Consider the following 15,533-nt stretch of genomic DNA (forward strand, 5'->3'; position numbering starts at 1 on the left):
TCTTTTTTGCAACTACAGTATGCATCTAACTGTGATACTATTGACAGGGAGGACACTGCAAATGCGTGGTAGATAGGTTAGGTACTTTTAGTATCGCCCGGAAGAGACCTAAATTCAGAAACTAAACGAAATTAATTTAGTCGTACTTAGTGACCAGATCAGATTACCCACTTACTTTTAGCCTCACAACATTCCCCGAATTGGGAATGCCATAGTCTCACTGGCTCCAGATTTTTGGCGCTTTTGCTCAGTATTAAAATAAGAAATATGCACATTTCAAATGATAGTGCAGTAGAATTATTTTGTAGACTAGCACAGCACAGACCCGTGAAAAATCACAGGATAGACTTAATTTTTAACAAATCAGTTCCAATTTTAAAATGACAATTTAAATAATTTTATTTTAAAATATTATATTACTAGCTTACGTATACCCGGCCTTGCTCGACTTTTCTTTACTTTTAATAAATATAATATCCATTTATTATATATATATATATATATATATAAACCTTGGGGAAGAAATTCTCTAAATGATAGTGAAAACCCTATTCAACTCTGTTGCATAGTGATAATGAACTAAGCGCACAAATAGTTATACTATTTTTATAGTATATTATTACAATATATTACAGTATATATTGATAGGTGCTCTTTGGCTTGTCTGAATTCTTCATACAAGTTCGAAAATGAGACTTAAATCAAAGCTATTCCGAGTTCTAGAGTTCGTCGAAACATCAGAGTTATGTGAGACCAACACAAACGAAATTATTATTTTTGACGATGATTGCTTGAAAATTGCTTTACCCCTCGACAGCATTTGTGGAAAGGTAGGTTAGTACCATGAAACATCCATTGGTTAAGTTAGTTGTAGGTCATGAATATATTTAAAAAGAATGTATTCTAATATGTGCATCGAACTTTCTCGAACACACCCACCATGCCGTACGCCATTATTTATGCACATTCTGAGAAATGCCAAAATAAGAAAATGGGGCCTGGTCCATTCAGGATGCAATTACCATCTTGTTAGTAGTTCATTATTTGCAGGTACCTAAACATGGCGCGCAAAATTAATTGTTAATACTTTTTTATCTCTTATTTGGCAAGTCACGATTCATGATGACCGCATTGTTGCGCAATTGAAAAACAAACAGAGATGGATTTAACAGGACACATTTTTAACAATGGAGAGAGATGAAATACGTAGGTACCAGCTTAGATGAATTATTAAATGTTTATGTTTGCAGATATGCCGAATTTGGCCACACACGTTTTTGGCGTAAACGTTTAAAAACGCCCAAATAGCAGATTTTTTCTACAATATTATATATAGTATGTAGTAAGTTCGGGAAAACGTGAAAGAAAAATAGAAATTTTTTTTTCTTCCTAAAAACCTTCAAATGGTGAGCCTACTACGTGATGTATTTTTCCAAACCTCATCTAAAGTCAATTGTAATACATATAGGTATTTTTATTAGAACTTTTTGCGTCAAGATTTATAGGACAATGTAATCGATTTGTATCATGAACTTTGAAATATTAAGTAAACTGACAAAGAATAAGGCAAGCTACATGTTTTGTTATTAGGTACCATAGACATATGAATTTCATATGTCTGTGTTAGGTACCTATTTTTCGGACGTGCAATAGGAAAACATCTCAACAACAGAGTTGAGACAAAAACATATTTTATTTTTATTTAAGGGGGGTCGCGTTTATGCGTATTTATACTAGGTAATCTTTTTTAGGTAGGTGAGGTTATGATAGTTTTCGATGCGAAGCCTCCCCCTCTTCCAAGATGTCAGTCCATTCGGTGCTATAAAGCCAGAGTAAACGACTTTTAATTTCTAATTTTGCATAATATCGCAACTAATATGTGTTTTATTATAGCGGAGTTCGGTGAATATATCTAGGAATTTCGAGAGGCGTGAATGCAAAAAAAAACAATAATAATAATTGATGTTCATAAACGCACCAAGAATGTTGGAACATCTGCCGAGTTCAATTTATTTCCACCCGGTTTCCCTCCAAATTTGAATAATGCGCCATAATGCCTGAGTAGGGGGCGCCAATTACCGGAAACGATGAGAATGCAATCAACCAAATTAACCTGTTTATGTAGGAATGCACCTCCCCCAGTCCACCCGGCCGAAGGATATTGTATCACCTCGTTAATCTAAATCAATTTACCCGGCGTGTACGATAAATAAGCCGGCATTCATTCAGAGACGTCATTCGTTCAAAACGCGCGCGCAGTACACTACACGGCTCTGTCGGCAAGGGAGGAAGCTGTAAAACTCATTACCATTCATTTCTACCTTCAATCTGTCAGTTTTCCTTGTTTCGAGTTCAAGTTTACCCGTTTACCGGCGAAAATAATCTAAATAATAATATATATCGAGTGAATCATTAAATAATTCCGGTTGAGGCGAGACTTCGATATTTATAAACACATTCCCCACGAGTTTTCATTCAAACACTGTGCAGTTTTCCACGGAAGCTTTTAGTTTTGACTTTTCTATTATCTGAAGACGTAAGTGAAGTGACCCATATTTTTAATAACTACATCATAATTCAACAAAGGAATTAATGCAAACAATGTTCGGAAAGGAAGTCATCAATACATTACTTCAAAGGAGTTAAATAAAACTAAATAAAAGTTATTTTTTAAACATCCCTCTCAAAGGGGATAAATAAAAAATTATTTACCAAAGCTAACTTTTTTTGAAAAGTTTTTATCACAATTAACAAACGATACAATTAATGATAAACTTGTCGAATTCCTACCCACGCTTAATATGCAAATAATTATAGATATCAGATGGTTTCAACTTAATTACTCAAGAAACAACTATTTGTCGGGGAAGATGGCAAAAGATGCATGCATCCATTTTTTTCAATCAAAGATAAGTTTGAAGGTTGGGAAATACGCATATTTATTAAAATAACCCAAATCAACAACCTAAAAACCTATTTTGTGTATGTTTACTTAAACCCCCCCCCCCTGACTTAAATAGTTGTTTCTATTAATAATTAAGTTGAAATTGAGGACGGGTTGTTTCGGAGAATTTGAACAATTCATCAAATTTCAACGTTCATTTTCCAGTTCTGTGAAAGATTTTTTCAAGTTCTGTTTTTATTTCAGTTCTGTCAAGCAACTGGCCTGCAAGGATATAGTAACAGAACTTGAATAGGACTTTCACAGAACCCGAAAATGAACGTTGAAATTTGATGAATTGTTCAAATTCTCCGAAACAACTCGCACTAAGTGTTGTTTATTTAAAAAGTCTTTGCATGAGGTGAAATTCGACAACTCTACCCAATTAATTGTTACCACTTTCTGTCATGTAAAACTGGCATGGATATTAATTACTTTTTTATCACTCCAATCAATGGATTCCAGTGTAACAAAAAAGATTGGTGTTATCTATTATCTATTCTACCTCCGTCAAACATAAAAACAATTAATATTGAGGATCAAGATATCAAGTTGAAATTAAATATATTATAATAAGCTAATAAATAGAAAAAGTGAGAGATTTCTTACAATTAAACTGATTGATCAGTTTTGTAGGATCTAAGTAAGAGAAAATAATGTACAAATAAAAAAATAAAAACTGAATAAACACATTAATGTTCAACGTGTTTGGCATCTTTTTAAATGTATTATCTGGTGTTATTGTCTCTATTCAGACTGATGATAAAAATCTATGTTGACTGGATCAACAAAAATGAGTATTTCAACAACTTAATATAGTTTTGTATAATTTTAGGTTAGGTTAGGTTGTTTGGCCATTTTTTATGTTATCTTCCCTAGACTATTGAGAAATGGAAATAATTTATTGGCTGGTTCAACTAATCTAAGTGCTTGAACGACTCCTAAATAATATAGTTTTGTATATTTTTAGGTTCCGAACACTAGGAACGAGCAACGTAAACATAGTTAAGAGGACCTTTCAAGGACAAGCCATGGAGTGGCCATTCTCAGGGTCCCTGCCCAAAACCCTCAACGTGGGAGATAAGATTGAGATCGAAGGCACCATCGCGGATGATGCAGAAATGTAAGCAATAATTTTATTTTTTTCTTCCTAATAGTTACCTACGTTTGTAGTATGTCTTCAAAAATTGATTTGCAGTATACCTACTAAATAACTTATTATGTGAGAAAACCTTATTTTAATGTGAGTTTAAAACAAGGAAAGTTTTATTTCAGTTTTAATTTTATTTTCACCATTTTTTTAAATTTATTATTTTGAAATTTAATTTGAAGAATTCCATTTTTTTTTATTTAAAAAAAAAACACTTTTTTAAACACATTCTTCTTTGGAATTATCATATGCGTAACAGCTGTTTAGCCTTCTGAAGGCATTATCTTTATAATTATTGATAATGCTTTTGAAAGGTAAAACAGTTACCACACGCAGTATAATTACACAGCGGAACTTGTTTATTTATGAAAATCAAAAATTAAATTTTCTTGTTTTTCGACAATTTAGATATTTCAAACCGCCATAGCTCAAAATCTGCACATTTTTACTGTGACATGCAAACAGGTTTTCTGCTCTATAAAGCAGTTTATAATTATATTGATTTCGTCAGATTCCGAGAAACTTTTATGTTTCAGATTTTCTTTTACTCATTTTTGATACAGGTAATAATATTCTAATCAGAGAAATACGATACACACCATTGGCATTCATTCCTTCACTTCTTCCAGGAATTCTATTTCTTGGCATGCCATCGTGCGTGTCTTCAAATAGATATATATAAATACTAGGCGATAATACATGGTACTTTTATATTGGTCTTGTGATTAATAACATGAGAAATCAGGAAACCAATCCTTATAGAGTCAAAAACATTATTATGTATATAATTTACTTAGCGTCATAATATGTCAATAAATAAAGTGTAACTGTCGAGTGTTTCTGAAAATATCTAATCGAACTATTTGATAAATAACAGTAATATCAGTTCTACAAATTTATTATGAGGATTATTAATTTCCTATTTGTTTGTAATGAAAATGATAATGAATCGCTACCAGATAATCTAGTTCCTGTGTGATACATAATTCATTCATGTCGAGGTGATTCATTTCCTACAAAAACAGGTACGGGAAAACCGCAAAATACTTTCACATTGAATGTAGATAAACGTACTATCATTTGTTTATTTATTTTATTTTTTCTTATTACAAGCCATTGAAAGGTTCATAGAACTTTACAATAAAATAAATAATTAAAAATGACTTAGTAAATTCAACAATAAACAGGATATCCTGTTTCTGTAATCAATCTTCAAATAATAAAGTACAATCAACGAAATATAAGAAATTTTACACATTTCAGTTTTTTCAAAAGAAAGGCAAACATTCCTGGGTTACAAATAACCTGACAATATTTGAAAATCTCCTACTACCACCACAGAAAGCAGAAAATATTGCTTGTGTTGTGATGGAGGACTTAGCCAGCCGAGGAATTGAACACGCTACACCCGGGCCTGGGTGGGACATAACATTATATTTATGTTTTTGGTTATTAAAAACCTTGAATGAAAAAAGGGCTTCAGTATTATGAAATTAAACTGGTTTAACTTTGTGCACTCAAGGCTTAAAAATTCGTAACATGTCATTTCATTCAATAAAAAAATATGTATTTTTTCACAACGCAGTAATTTATTCTAGCTTGGGGCTGTAATTATTGCTTATTGACTCGCATATTTTACATTAAATCAACCACCTTCACTACTCCAGTACACCTACGTAAATTATCCTGTATTTTTTTCTATTCAATTTAGTGCTATTTTGTGCCGAAAACTGATAATTCAAAATAACTATAGAAACTTTCATTCTTGAGATTAGATATAACATTATCCACCCTGTTCATTGATATTCATGGCGCATGCGTAAGGTTGGAATGGTGAAATATTGACTTATTACCATGGCTTAGTTATAGGTTAACCTATAACTTCACCCTAAACTGGGATGTAAGAATCTTATAAATAAGACGGTTAATAGATATGTCCAAACCTAAATATTAATCGATCGATGCAATAATTTTGGACAGATTATCGAACAAATTTATAATTGTCTGAGCCTAGCAAAATTCCGTTTTAACTTATTACCGATTCGTGCCCTTATGTGGCAAAAAATTGTATTACAGCATATATCTGACAGTCCGTATAAAACAATGGTGGATCATGTACACAATACACGTTTCATACAAATAAAGGAATGAAAGTACCTGTGTTTCAAAACAAATATGGTCAAAGAACTCTTGAATCCACAATACCTTTAATTTTTAACAAATTTCCATATGAATTAAAAGAAAATTGCTCCATTAGTAAATTCTCTTTAATATTAAAATCATGGCTACTAAGGAGTAACCTCATGTATTAAGACTGTGTTACACTGTTTTTCCCCGTATTTTCTGTATTTTCAAATTTAAAGTACATATTACACAATTTTTTATTTATTTTGTTGGTTTTTTGTAGATATGTATGTATTACTAGGCTAAAGCGTTGATGATTATTTAATTTTATGTACTATACTATTATTATAGGTGCAACTAATCTCCTGCTGACAAGCTACTTGCAGTAGCTTAGCGGGTATAAATAATATTGTATGTAATCTTTATACAAATACAACTCAACTGTTTTGCATCTTTTCTGTTTGTATATTTGTTTGTACATTCTGTTTTCGTTTCAAGATGGTGGCCGTTTCAATAGTTCAGTAAAGATTCTTTTTTCAATATTATTCCTTATTTTGAAATAAGCCACAGCCTTCAACACTACTATTAATAGATTTTCGTAATCTAGGAAAGTCTTTGGTAATATAATTAAAACATTGTCTTTACTTTCATTTCAGATTTACAATTAACCTCGTCTGCGAACACGACCTCTCCTCGAAGCCCCACAACGTCGCCTACCACCACAAGATGATGTTCCAAGAGGGCAGAACCATTCTGAACAGCAAACACAACGGCTCTTGGCAGGACGAAGAGGATAGCGAAGAAAGTTACATTTCACCAGGTAATTAATTTGCGACAGTAAGACGATGATGTATTAATTTGTGATTAGATCTGTTTTTATACCTATATTGGATTAATTACCTCAAAAGCCGTCACCGTCAGCATGTACTAAGCTCACAAATTTAAGCTTGCCATAAATTTTCTATATATTTTATAACTAGCTGAAGTTCCCGTCGTTGCCCGGGCTTTATGTAGAGTTTTCGAAATCAGATGTAGACAGTAATTTTTCTCTAATTTTGAAGGTCAAGTGTGCAGTATCAAAGTCCTGATTTTAGGGGTGATAAAAGTGGGTGGGGGGTGGTGTTCAAAGTATCACTTAGATAGTGACCTTCCTCCTGTTTAGAAGGTCAAATGTGCAAAATTTCATCAATTTTGGAAAAAAAACTGTAGATTTGTTTAAAAAAACAAACCCACACTGGGAAACTTTTCTTTATCAAGGGACTGGAAAAAATAAACTTCTCAACACACTATGAGCGGGAACGGTATTTTTACCCGCGCGGCCGACTGGTGCTTATCGGCGGGACGGGTAAAAATACCCTTTACACCGGCTCCACTTCAAAGGCGAGGAAGGAAAATTATTATTTCCCGTGACTATTTAATCTAAACGCTTAAAGACATTACAAACTACACAGACATATAACAAAAAAAGATAAGCCGTTGTTTCTTTTATGTACACACATACTCTTGCAATAATTAGGCAATTTTATCGTGTTAAATTTCAAAGATTGTTTGTTAGTTGTACTGGGAATATGAGTACCTATTGTATTCTTATGACGTGTTATAAATTTATTGGACCTCTCTTATGAGATAATCCTGAGGATGTTATTACAATAATCATTTCCTGAATGACTTTTCCTGGCACTCATTACTTGTGAAGATAGAGTGGCGCTAATATACACATGCTTTAGTTATGATATACAGAGTTACAAAACAGACGTGTTTTTTTAGTGGAATTTATTTAATTGATATTTTCTTTTACCCTTCAAAAGTGTCTTCAGATAATAACGAAAGTCATGAGGAAATATTTGCCGATAATTTGTCTGCCCATTCTGGTGAAGATTTAGCTGAAGCGATATATTTTTGCGCTATTCGCGAAAAACACCCGCTATAGGCTAGAGTCTATTGTTTGAAGCGCCCGACTACAGTGTGTTAAGCAGGAAAACCTTACATGTGGGATAAATTGAGCCATTTTTCAAATTATTCTTCGAGGGACCAAAAAAAACCAACCTTCGCATGAAAACTTCTTAAACGAGTTTTCCATGGAAGATAGATAGAAGAAGAGTGTACTGTGTTGGTTTGTTTTACTCTGAGATTGATGAAATTTTGCACACTTGACCGTCAAAATAGGAGGAATGTCACTACATGAGATTTCAATAACCACCCCTACCTCCTTTTCCCCATCCCAAAGCAGAATTTCGACACTTCTTGATGAAATTTTGAACACTTTGACATTCAAAATAAGACGAAAATTGATGTATACATCTGATTTAAAAAAAAAACTCTGTGTAAAACCTGGGCAATGACAGCTATATTAATATAAATTTGGAAAATAAAATTATATATGATTCAGTGACGCACTCCTTTGATGCTAAAGGACGGTGTGGCATATACAGTGAAACCCTCTTGTAAAGTTTTCCAAGAGACAGGTGGGAAAGCCTTATATTCATGTGGGATAAATTAGGCCATTCATAGAATTTTTGAGCAGGAGGGAAATATTTTATTACAGAATTTTCACTGTATTGTGTTTTCAATGGCGGCTTTAGGGTTAAGAACCTCGCAATATCCACGATCGCTTCATACTAACCAATGAAAAAATATTCCGTTATCTCTGTTGGCACTGGTATTTGCTTATACCAAACGAACGCCATTAATCTCAAGATTATAATTATTATTATTACTTACTGCTATTTCTCAGATACTAAACCTATCTGAAGGGGTTGGCAGAAAGGATAGACTGCCATATAACAGACTCTGTCTCCTTGCTTCGTTCACATTCATGCATCCTCTTCTGTTATCAGACTCTTGACATAACCCAACTCAAGTATTTGATTCAGTTCATAGTACCATGAATGTCTTTCCCTGGGGCGTACCTAGCTTCTACCGTCCACTCATATTTTCTCCTGGTACTCCTGTATTCATTCTTCCATTTTGTAATCAAACATTCTAAATGCTGATAATAATACCATTGTATAAAATAAGGAAATATTTGCATAACACCCTTTTGGAACATTTTCTTTCGAAAAAAACAGCCTCCGTGGCTCCGAAATGGCTTTAGCAGTGTTTGGTGACCAGATCTGAATAGCCAGATACACCCCCACCTTCCTCTTCCCCATCTCCTTCCCCTACCCACTCCCTTCAGCCTCACAACATACCCCAATTGGAGATGCCATAGTCTCACTGGCTCCAGATGGTCGGGAGCAGTTGAGACTCTTGTGTGGTACTCACGTAAAAAAAAAACACACACACACTGGACCCTTTGTGCATGATCTATCCTACATGGAGAAAACCTACTACTTAATTGTAGAAAATGCTTGATGACTAACAACCTAACAATGCAGCGAGATAAGTTTTGCTAGAACTATTGATTAGCCTTGGTAATTGGTGTTTTATTTATAAATATATTTATTATTTTATTTTCCTTGTTTTAATGGACGGGCATACATTACAGCATTTGTTCCAGGTGAACGCTTCACCTTCATGATGGTCATCATGGAAGACAGCATCTTCGCCTATTGCAACAACGTCCACCACAGCTCCTTCAACCACCGTCTCCCCATCGAGGAGATCAGATATGTCCAAATCTGGCATGGACTCGGACGAATTGAATCCATGAAAGTCACGTTTGCATAATTTCTGCTAGATCACTGCTACTTTGCCAATGTTAAAATACAAATATAAGTTCTTAGACATCGCCATAGGTTTATAAAAGCCCAAAAACTGATTTGCGACACAATCAAATTTAGAATTATACATATTCCGGTAATTACTACAGTGCTTATAAACTTTTGGCGATTAAGGGGTGTATCCTTATTGGAAATACAGTAAAAGTGTCTGAAAACGATTCTCAAATTGATTTGAAGGATGTTGAAGAGTTTTGGTCGGTGAGAGGAATAGTTGACCAGTATTTTATTATTATGTGAAATATAGTCTGTATAGAATTAAGAATGAAAATAATTGTGAATTTGTCTTAAAAAGTATTTTTAATAAACAATGCTAGCTTATATAATAAATTATGTTCAAAATGAAATGTGTGAATGCGCCAGCAGATTTTAATAATTTATTTGAGGCGGAATATGGCCAAATAAAAAAGCAGGTAGCCTGGGTTTTGTACATTTTTTCATTGAATGCTTGGATTTTATTTTTAGAATATAAAAATGATTTGTTTTTAGTTAACCTTACACGTCATATTACATGCTATGTTGTATCATCCTAATTGCAATGAATTAAAAAACATAATGAATGAATAGGAATATTGTGCTCATTATTGACAATTTATAGATAAGATATTATAGAAAACTGTAATAAATTGGTTTGAAACTTGGATGGTGAAATCCATCACTGTAAACACACAGCAGAAAGAAGTGTTGTTTGTAGAATGTCTTCGTTGCAATAACGATTAGTAAATAAGATGAAGAATAAAGAGAACTCACCGACTGTAGTATATCTGACGAAGGTTTCTTTATTGTCCACCATCGCATCGACTGCAAGCTTCTCACAGTACAGGGCAGTGATGATGGCAATGCTTGGCTGTTTGGAGGATACAACTGTGGGCATCTGTTTCACAACCTAAACGGACAATTCATTATGATTATTATTGGCTAAAGGTTATTGCCATAGAATATAGAAGAAAACTAAAAGTGCCTTACATACAAATTTGAATGGAAGCAAATGTTCCTTTTAGATCAATAGACCAGCGCTCTGTCTCACTTGGGGCCGGGGCAATATGTGTGCGACAACATTAAAGCTTAAAATAGACTTCAAAAAAATGTTGGCCGAGATAAATTGAAATATAAAAATGGAATTTTATAGAAGCAAAGGACATAAGATACAATTCGGCATTAGACATACCCGGCAAGGAATAAGGGTTAAGTGTACTCGTTTAGTTGAAGCTTATTGGGACGGGCTGAATGAGTAGAAAAGAGACGAAATAGAGATTACTGGCAAAGTGGAAGGCAACTAGTACACTAGTCCCAGCAAGAGGTTGTATGTGCATCATCATTCTAACATCTTCTGTCTTTTTCGTTTTCATATGAGACATTTGAGAAGGAATAGGACGATCGTCAATGACCTGCGTACGGGCTCTCGCTGGGACTAGTATAGAGGAATGTAACTGATTGGCTGGATTAATCTAGTCTAATGGACGTTTTTTACACAGTGCTTTTTATTGTCCAGTTTCCATAAGGGGCATCTTTTCATAATATGGATTCGTGTTCTATTTTGGTACCTACTGATTTTCATACAGTTTGAGATGGCGGATATTATTTGACATCTGTCATTGTTTAACATAACTGCATGTACAGGTGGGGGAAAAGTAATCGCCCTATTGGAAAATGCTATAACTTTTGCAAATGGCGCCAAATGTCAATTCAATTTTGACATTTGTTAAGTAAACAAACACAGAATACAAATCGACAAGACATGTGGGGCAAAAGTACTTAGAAGTAAAACCCTATTGGAAAACACTGTAACTTTTGCAAATGGCGCCAAACGTCAATTCGGTTTTGACATTTGTGAAGTAAACAAACGCAGAATACAAATCGACAAGACATGAATCGGTTTACTCCGCAAGAACGCGGAATAACAAGCAGTACCAAAGTTTATCATAAAAAAAAAATTACAGCAAAAGAACATTGGGTGATTACTTTTGCCCCACCCTGTATTATATGCAAATATTGCTTGTTTATTTAATTAGGGGTAGGCAGAGAGGACGAACCGCTAAACAACTCGGTCTTGGCACACACTTGCTTCACTCACACTCACATATCGTCTCATACATAATTAAGTTTTTATACAGTCGAACTTGGTTATAACGATCATGGCTATAGCGAGTTCACGGTTATAATGACCAATTACGAAATTTTAGTTCAGCCTTATCTTCATATAATTGTTGACTGTTATAACGAGGTAAATTCACTGATATACCGACCAAATAATTTTGTCAACACAATTTCTGAATAACTGAATGGATCGTTGAGTCTGAAAAAATACTTGGGGATTATTCAAGAATTTCCTATACCGTTAGGGACAGATTCATATTTTTATGGCAGTACCTGTGTAAGATTGTCGGCTACGTGAACCATTGCTATCCATCAAGCACAATGTAAAATTGTCATAAAATCTGCAAAAGTCATGCGAAATTTGAGCTTCGCAATTTTGTTCCCTTTTTATGTTGTTTTAAAAATCAATAAATGATGAAGGTACCTTGTTACGAGTAGGTACCTACACCCTGTGCATGGGGTAAATTTATAATGAATAAACATGAATACAAATATAAACGAATTCAAAAGCCACCTTAAAAAGTATTCCGAACAGTTGAACTGAATAATATCATACTTTTTTGTTTTAAAACCACGATATTTATTAATTTAAGAACCGACCGGTTTCGCTTTACTTAAGCATCATCAGGGTACAAATTAATACTAAACAAGAAGTACATAATGTGTGTATATATATAACAAAATATAGAGGGAGACAACATGATACAAATATAAGCAACACAAAGACGGTCATAAAATACATTAACATAAGTGCACAAGTAATGGAAAAACCGCTAGATAATTATGGACCTCCTTACCACCATGCCAGTTGATGCTTTGTTTCTCCCGATTTATTGATATAACCCATTAGTCTACATAATTATCTAGCGGTTTTTCCATTACTTGTGCACTTATGTTAATGTATTTTATGACCGTCTTTGTGTTGCTTATATTTGTATCATGTTGTCTCCCTCTATATTTTGTTATATATATACACACATTATGTACTTCTTGTTTAGTATTAATTTGTACCCTGATGATGCTTAAGTAAAGCGAAACCGGTCGGTTCTTAAATTAATAAATATCGTGGTTTTAAAACAAAAAAGTATTTTATTTTATTAAATATGTCAAACCACAAAGTGATTGCTTTCTACAATAATATGAATAATATCAAATATAAACCAATATAAAAACACCCCCATACACACAAGCCCTGCTTATTTATGGGGATACATCAAATACATATATTATGTAATTAATAACTGTACTATATTCAATATTGTGTAATGTAAATCATGTACCTTTTTTTTACTAATAAAAAAAAAAATAATAATAATGATGCACAAGTTTTTCAGCAGAGGGGCCGCTTTGCCTATTTTTCAAACAGGCCGCGACCAACAAGCGGGTTTTTTTTTTATTGAGGGTGAGGGGGAGTTGATAGCGATATTCAATAGTTAAGGTTTCTGTCGATTTTTTTGAATTTCGTTTTATTCAAACCGGTTCTTCAAATTTGGTTCCATTTAGGAAATGCAGAGTAAATTAACCAAAACTCTATAAAAAAATGTTCTCAGCCAGGGTTTTCAAGAATTTCTCAAACATTTAGATTTCTGTCTATAGCCAAGTGGGCTGCATGAAATTGACATACGAGCCGCGGGGTGTGCATCACTAGTTTGTGACAAGTAAAATTTTACAGCCGAAAACCAAAACAATCCAGTAAGCTAGTTATTTATGGCAAGTGAGATTTAACCCATTGGCATACTAATTTTTATTTTTGACATCTATGCATACTCGAGAAGGATTATTGCTGCGCAGTATTGCACCCCATATTTCCCTAAATGAAAAACTTTTTAAGCTTTTATGTAGATTATAATTTTATTGTGAACTATCATCGTATGTGGGAAAAGTTTTAGTCGCCCCAATGGGGCGGGCAATATGGCGATGCAAAAAAAGTGCATCCCCCAAATCTTAGTGGCAGGTATGCCGATGGGTTAACAAGCGGTAGGTACAGTACACACAAGGTAGTGACAATAAGTGGTATTTTTCTTGGAAGCCTTAAACTAGGTGATGATAGTTATAATGCGTTGATTGTGTTGAAGAGGAAATTGAGAAGCATGAAAGCAAAATCTTTAAAAAAATCATTGATAATCAATTTGAGTAATTAAAGTATGTATATTTTTCAAATTATTTTCTTAAGTAATACATACTCCTATTTTGAAAATATACTTTACTTTTGGGAATATATTGATAGTAGAGGTAGGTAGGTACATACGACTTTAAAAAAACATAGTTTGGATATGACGATTAACGGCTATAAGGAGCAAATTTAGTCGGTCCCCTCGTGCTCGTTATAACCAAGTTTGACTGTATTTCAAATATTGGTAAAAAAGACTGTTTTGTGAATGTGTGAATTTCTTATGTTGTATTTTTGATAATTTGTTGTCGGCAAAGGCAAATGACAGATGTTTTCATGTGATGATGTGTATAGGTTTCAAAATTGGTAGTATTTTATTCCGTACCCGGCTTAGGGACTGACTATGTTTTTGGTGCGCCACTTATTTTGTGACTAGAAGCCGCCACTGACCCACAATCCTCAAGGAAAGACCGAAGAATGGATAATATGAAAATAAAGCAAACCTGAACATGTGTATCAGTCTCATGGTGTCTGGTGAAGGCTCCGTGCTCCAGGGCTCGCACCTCTCCTCGCTGTACCAGTTCCTGCAGGCATTGGGCAACCTCTTCTTCTGACCACCCGTGACCACTGATATAAGAAGGACAGAAAACACTAGTTAACAGCGTGTTTTAGTTATGTTTGAAATGCGGAGAAATTTAATTCATCATCATAAATGTCAAAAAAATAATTTTTTTATGTTACAGATGCACGGAAAACTGAAATTAGTATTTTTGATGATAATATGCAAGATCTTGAAAGCTGCTCACCAGTGGAAGAATATTCAGTGTAAAATAGGAGCTAGCAGCATTGATCCCTGTGCACCGGTGCACATATGGGAAACTCGACGGACATGGTTGTTTTACTGACTTATTTTTGTGTAAGTCGGCTCGCATGTGGAACTAGCTACCGGCATCTGCTTTCCTCCTTCGTATACACTGGGCCTCTTCAAGACTCGCATTAATAAACCCCTTCCTTCATCCCCTACCTTAACCTGCCTCTCAAAGCTGCCTAACCGGGTGGCGATGTAGTTCTCCTATCTTTACACCGTATAGACATGGGCAATCTTAAATTTGAATGATAAAAATGCAACGATGATACGAGCCGGCGAGCGAGTAATTTTTTGCTTTGAGTTACGAGCGAAATTCGATATACGAGTTCAGTTTAGCAGGTCGGCCATAAACCTCACCCTTCGAGAGTTCTGGAAGGACCACTTTAATATCGCGATTTGCCTAAAAATTATCGATCAGGCCTGGCTGGGTGTTACAACGAGGACCTTGACCTCTGCATGGAAAAAGCTGTGGCCTGAAGCTGTAGCTGAAAGGATCTACGAAGAATTGGAACCCGGTATGTCAG

General features: G+C 34.3%; 2 protein-coding genes across 5 annotated transcripts in view; one reads left to right on the forward strand and one right to left on the reverse strand.

Moving 5' to 3' along the window:
- The window catches only part of LOC149423226 (galectin-7-like), a 45,633-nt gene extending 35,135 nt beyond the window's left edge, over nt 1–10,498 (forward strand). The window contains exons 1-4 of one of the 3 annotated variants that reach the window (XM_089632589.1): nt 1,900–2,536; nt 3,912–4,064; nt 6,872–7,035; nt 9,703–10,498. In XM_089632589.1, coding sequence (XP_089488715.1) covers nt 3,973–4,064; nt 6,872–7,035; nt 9,703–9,884 — 438 coding nt within the window. In that variant the 5' untranslated portion in view covers nt 1,900–2,536; nt 3,912–3,972 and the 3' untranslated portion in view covers nt 9,885–10,498. Of the gene's footprint in view, nt 1–1,899; nt 2,537–3,911; nt 4,065–6,871; nt 7,036–9,702 lie in introns of those variants that run through there. The other 2 variants (XM_089632587.1, XM_089632588.1) reach the window with 2 other exon arrangements.
- The window catches only part of LOC149423225 (uncharacterized), a 147,878-nt gene that overhangs the window by 49,306 nt on the left and 83,039 nt on the right, over nt 1–15,533 (reverse strand). For both annotated transcript variants that reach the window (XM_089632586.1, XM_089632585.1), the window contains exons 6-7: nt 14,645–14,768; nt 10,685–10,820 (exon numbers count right to left, since the gene is read on the reverse strand). In XM_089632586.1, coding sequence (XP_089488712.1) covers nt 10,685–10,820; nt 14,645–14,768 — 260 coding nt within the window. The remainder of the gene's footprint in view (nt 1–10,684; nt 10,821–14,644; nt 14,769–15,533) is intronic.

This window comes from Hesperophylax consimilis, chromosome 6 (assembly GCF_061612785.1).
Source record: "Hesperophylax consimilis isolate HC1 chromosome 6, BYU_Hcon_1.0, whole genome shotgun sequence".
Classification (NCBI taxonomy): domain Eukaryota; kingdom Metazoa; phylum Arthropoda; class Insecta; order Trichoptera; family Limnephilidae; genus Hesperophylax; species Hesperophylax consimilis.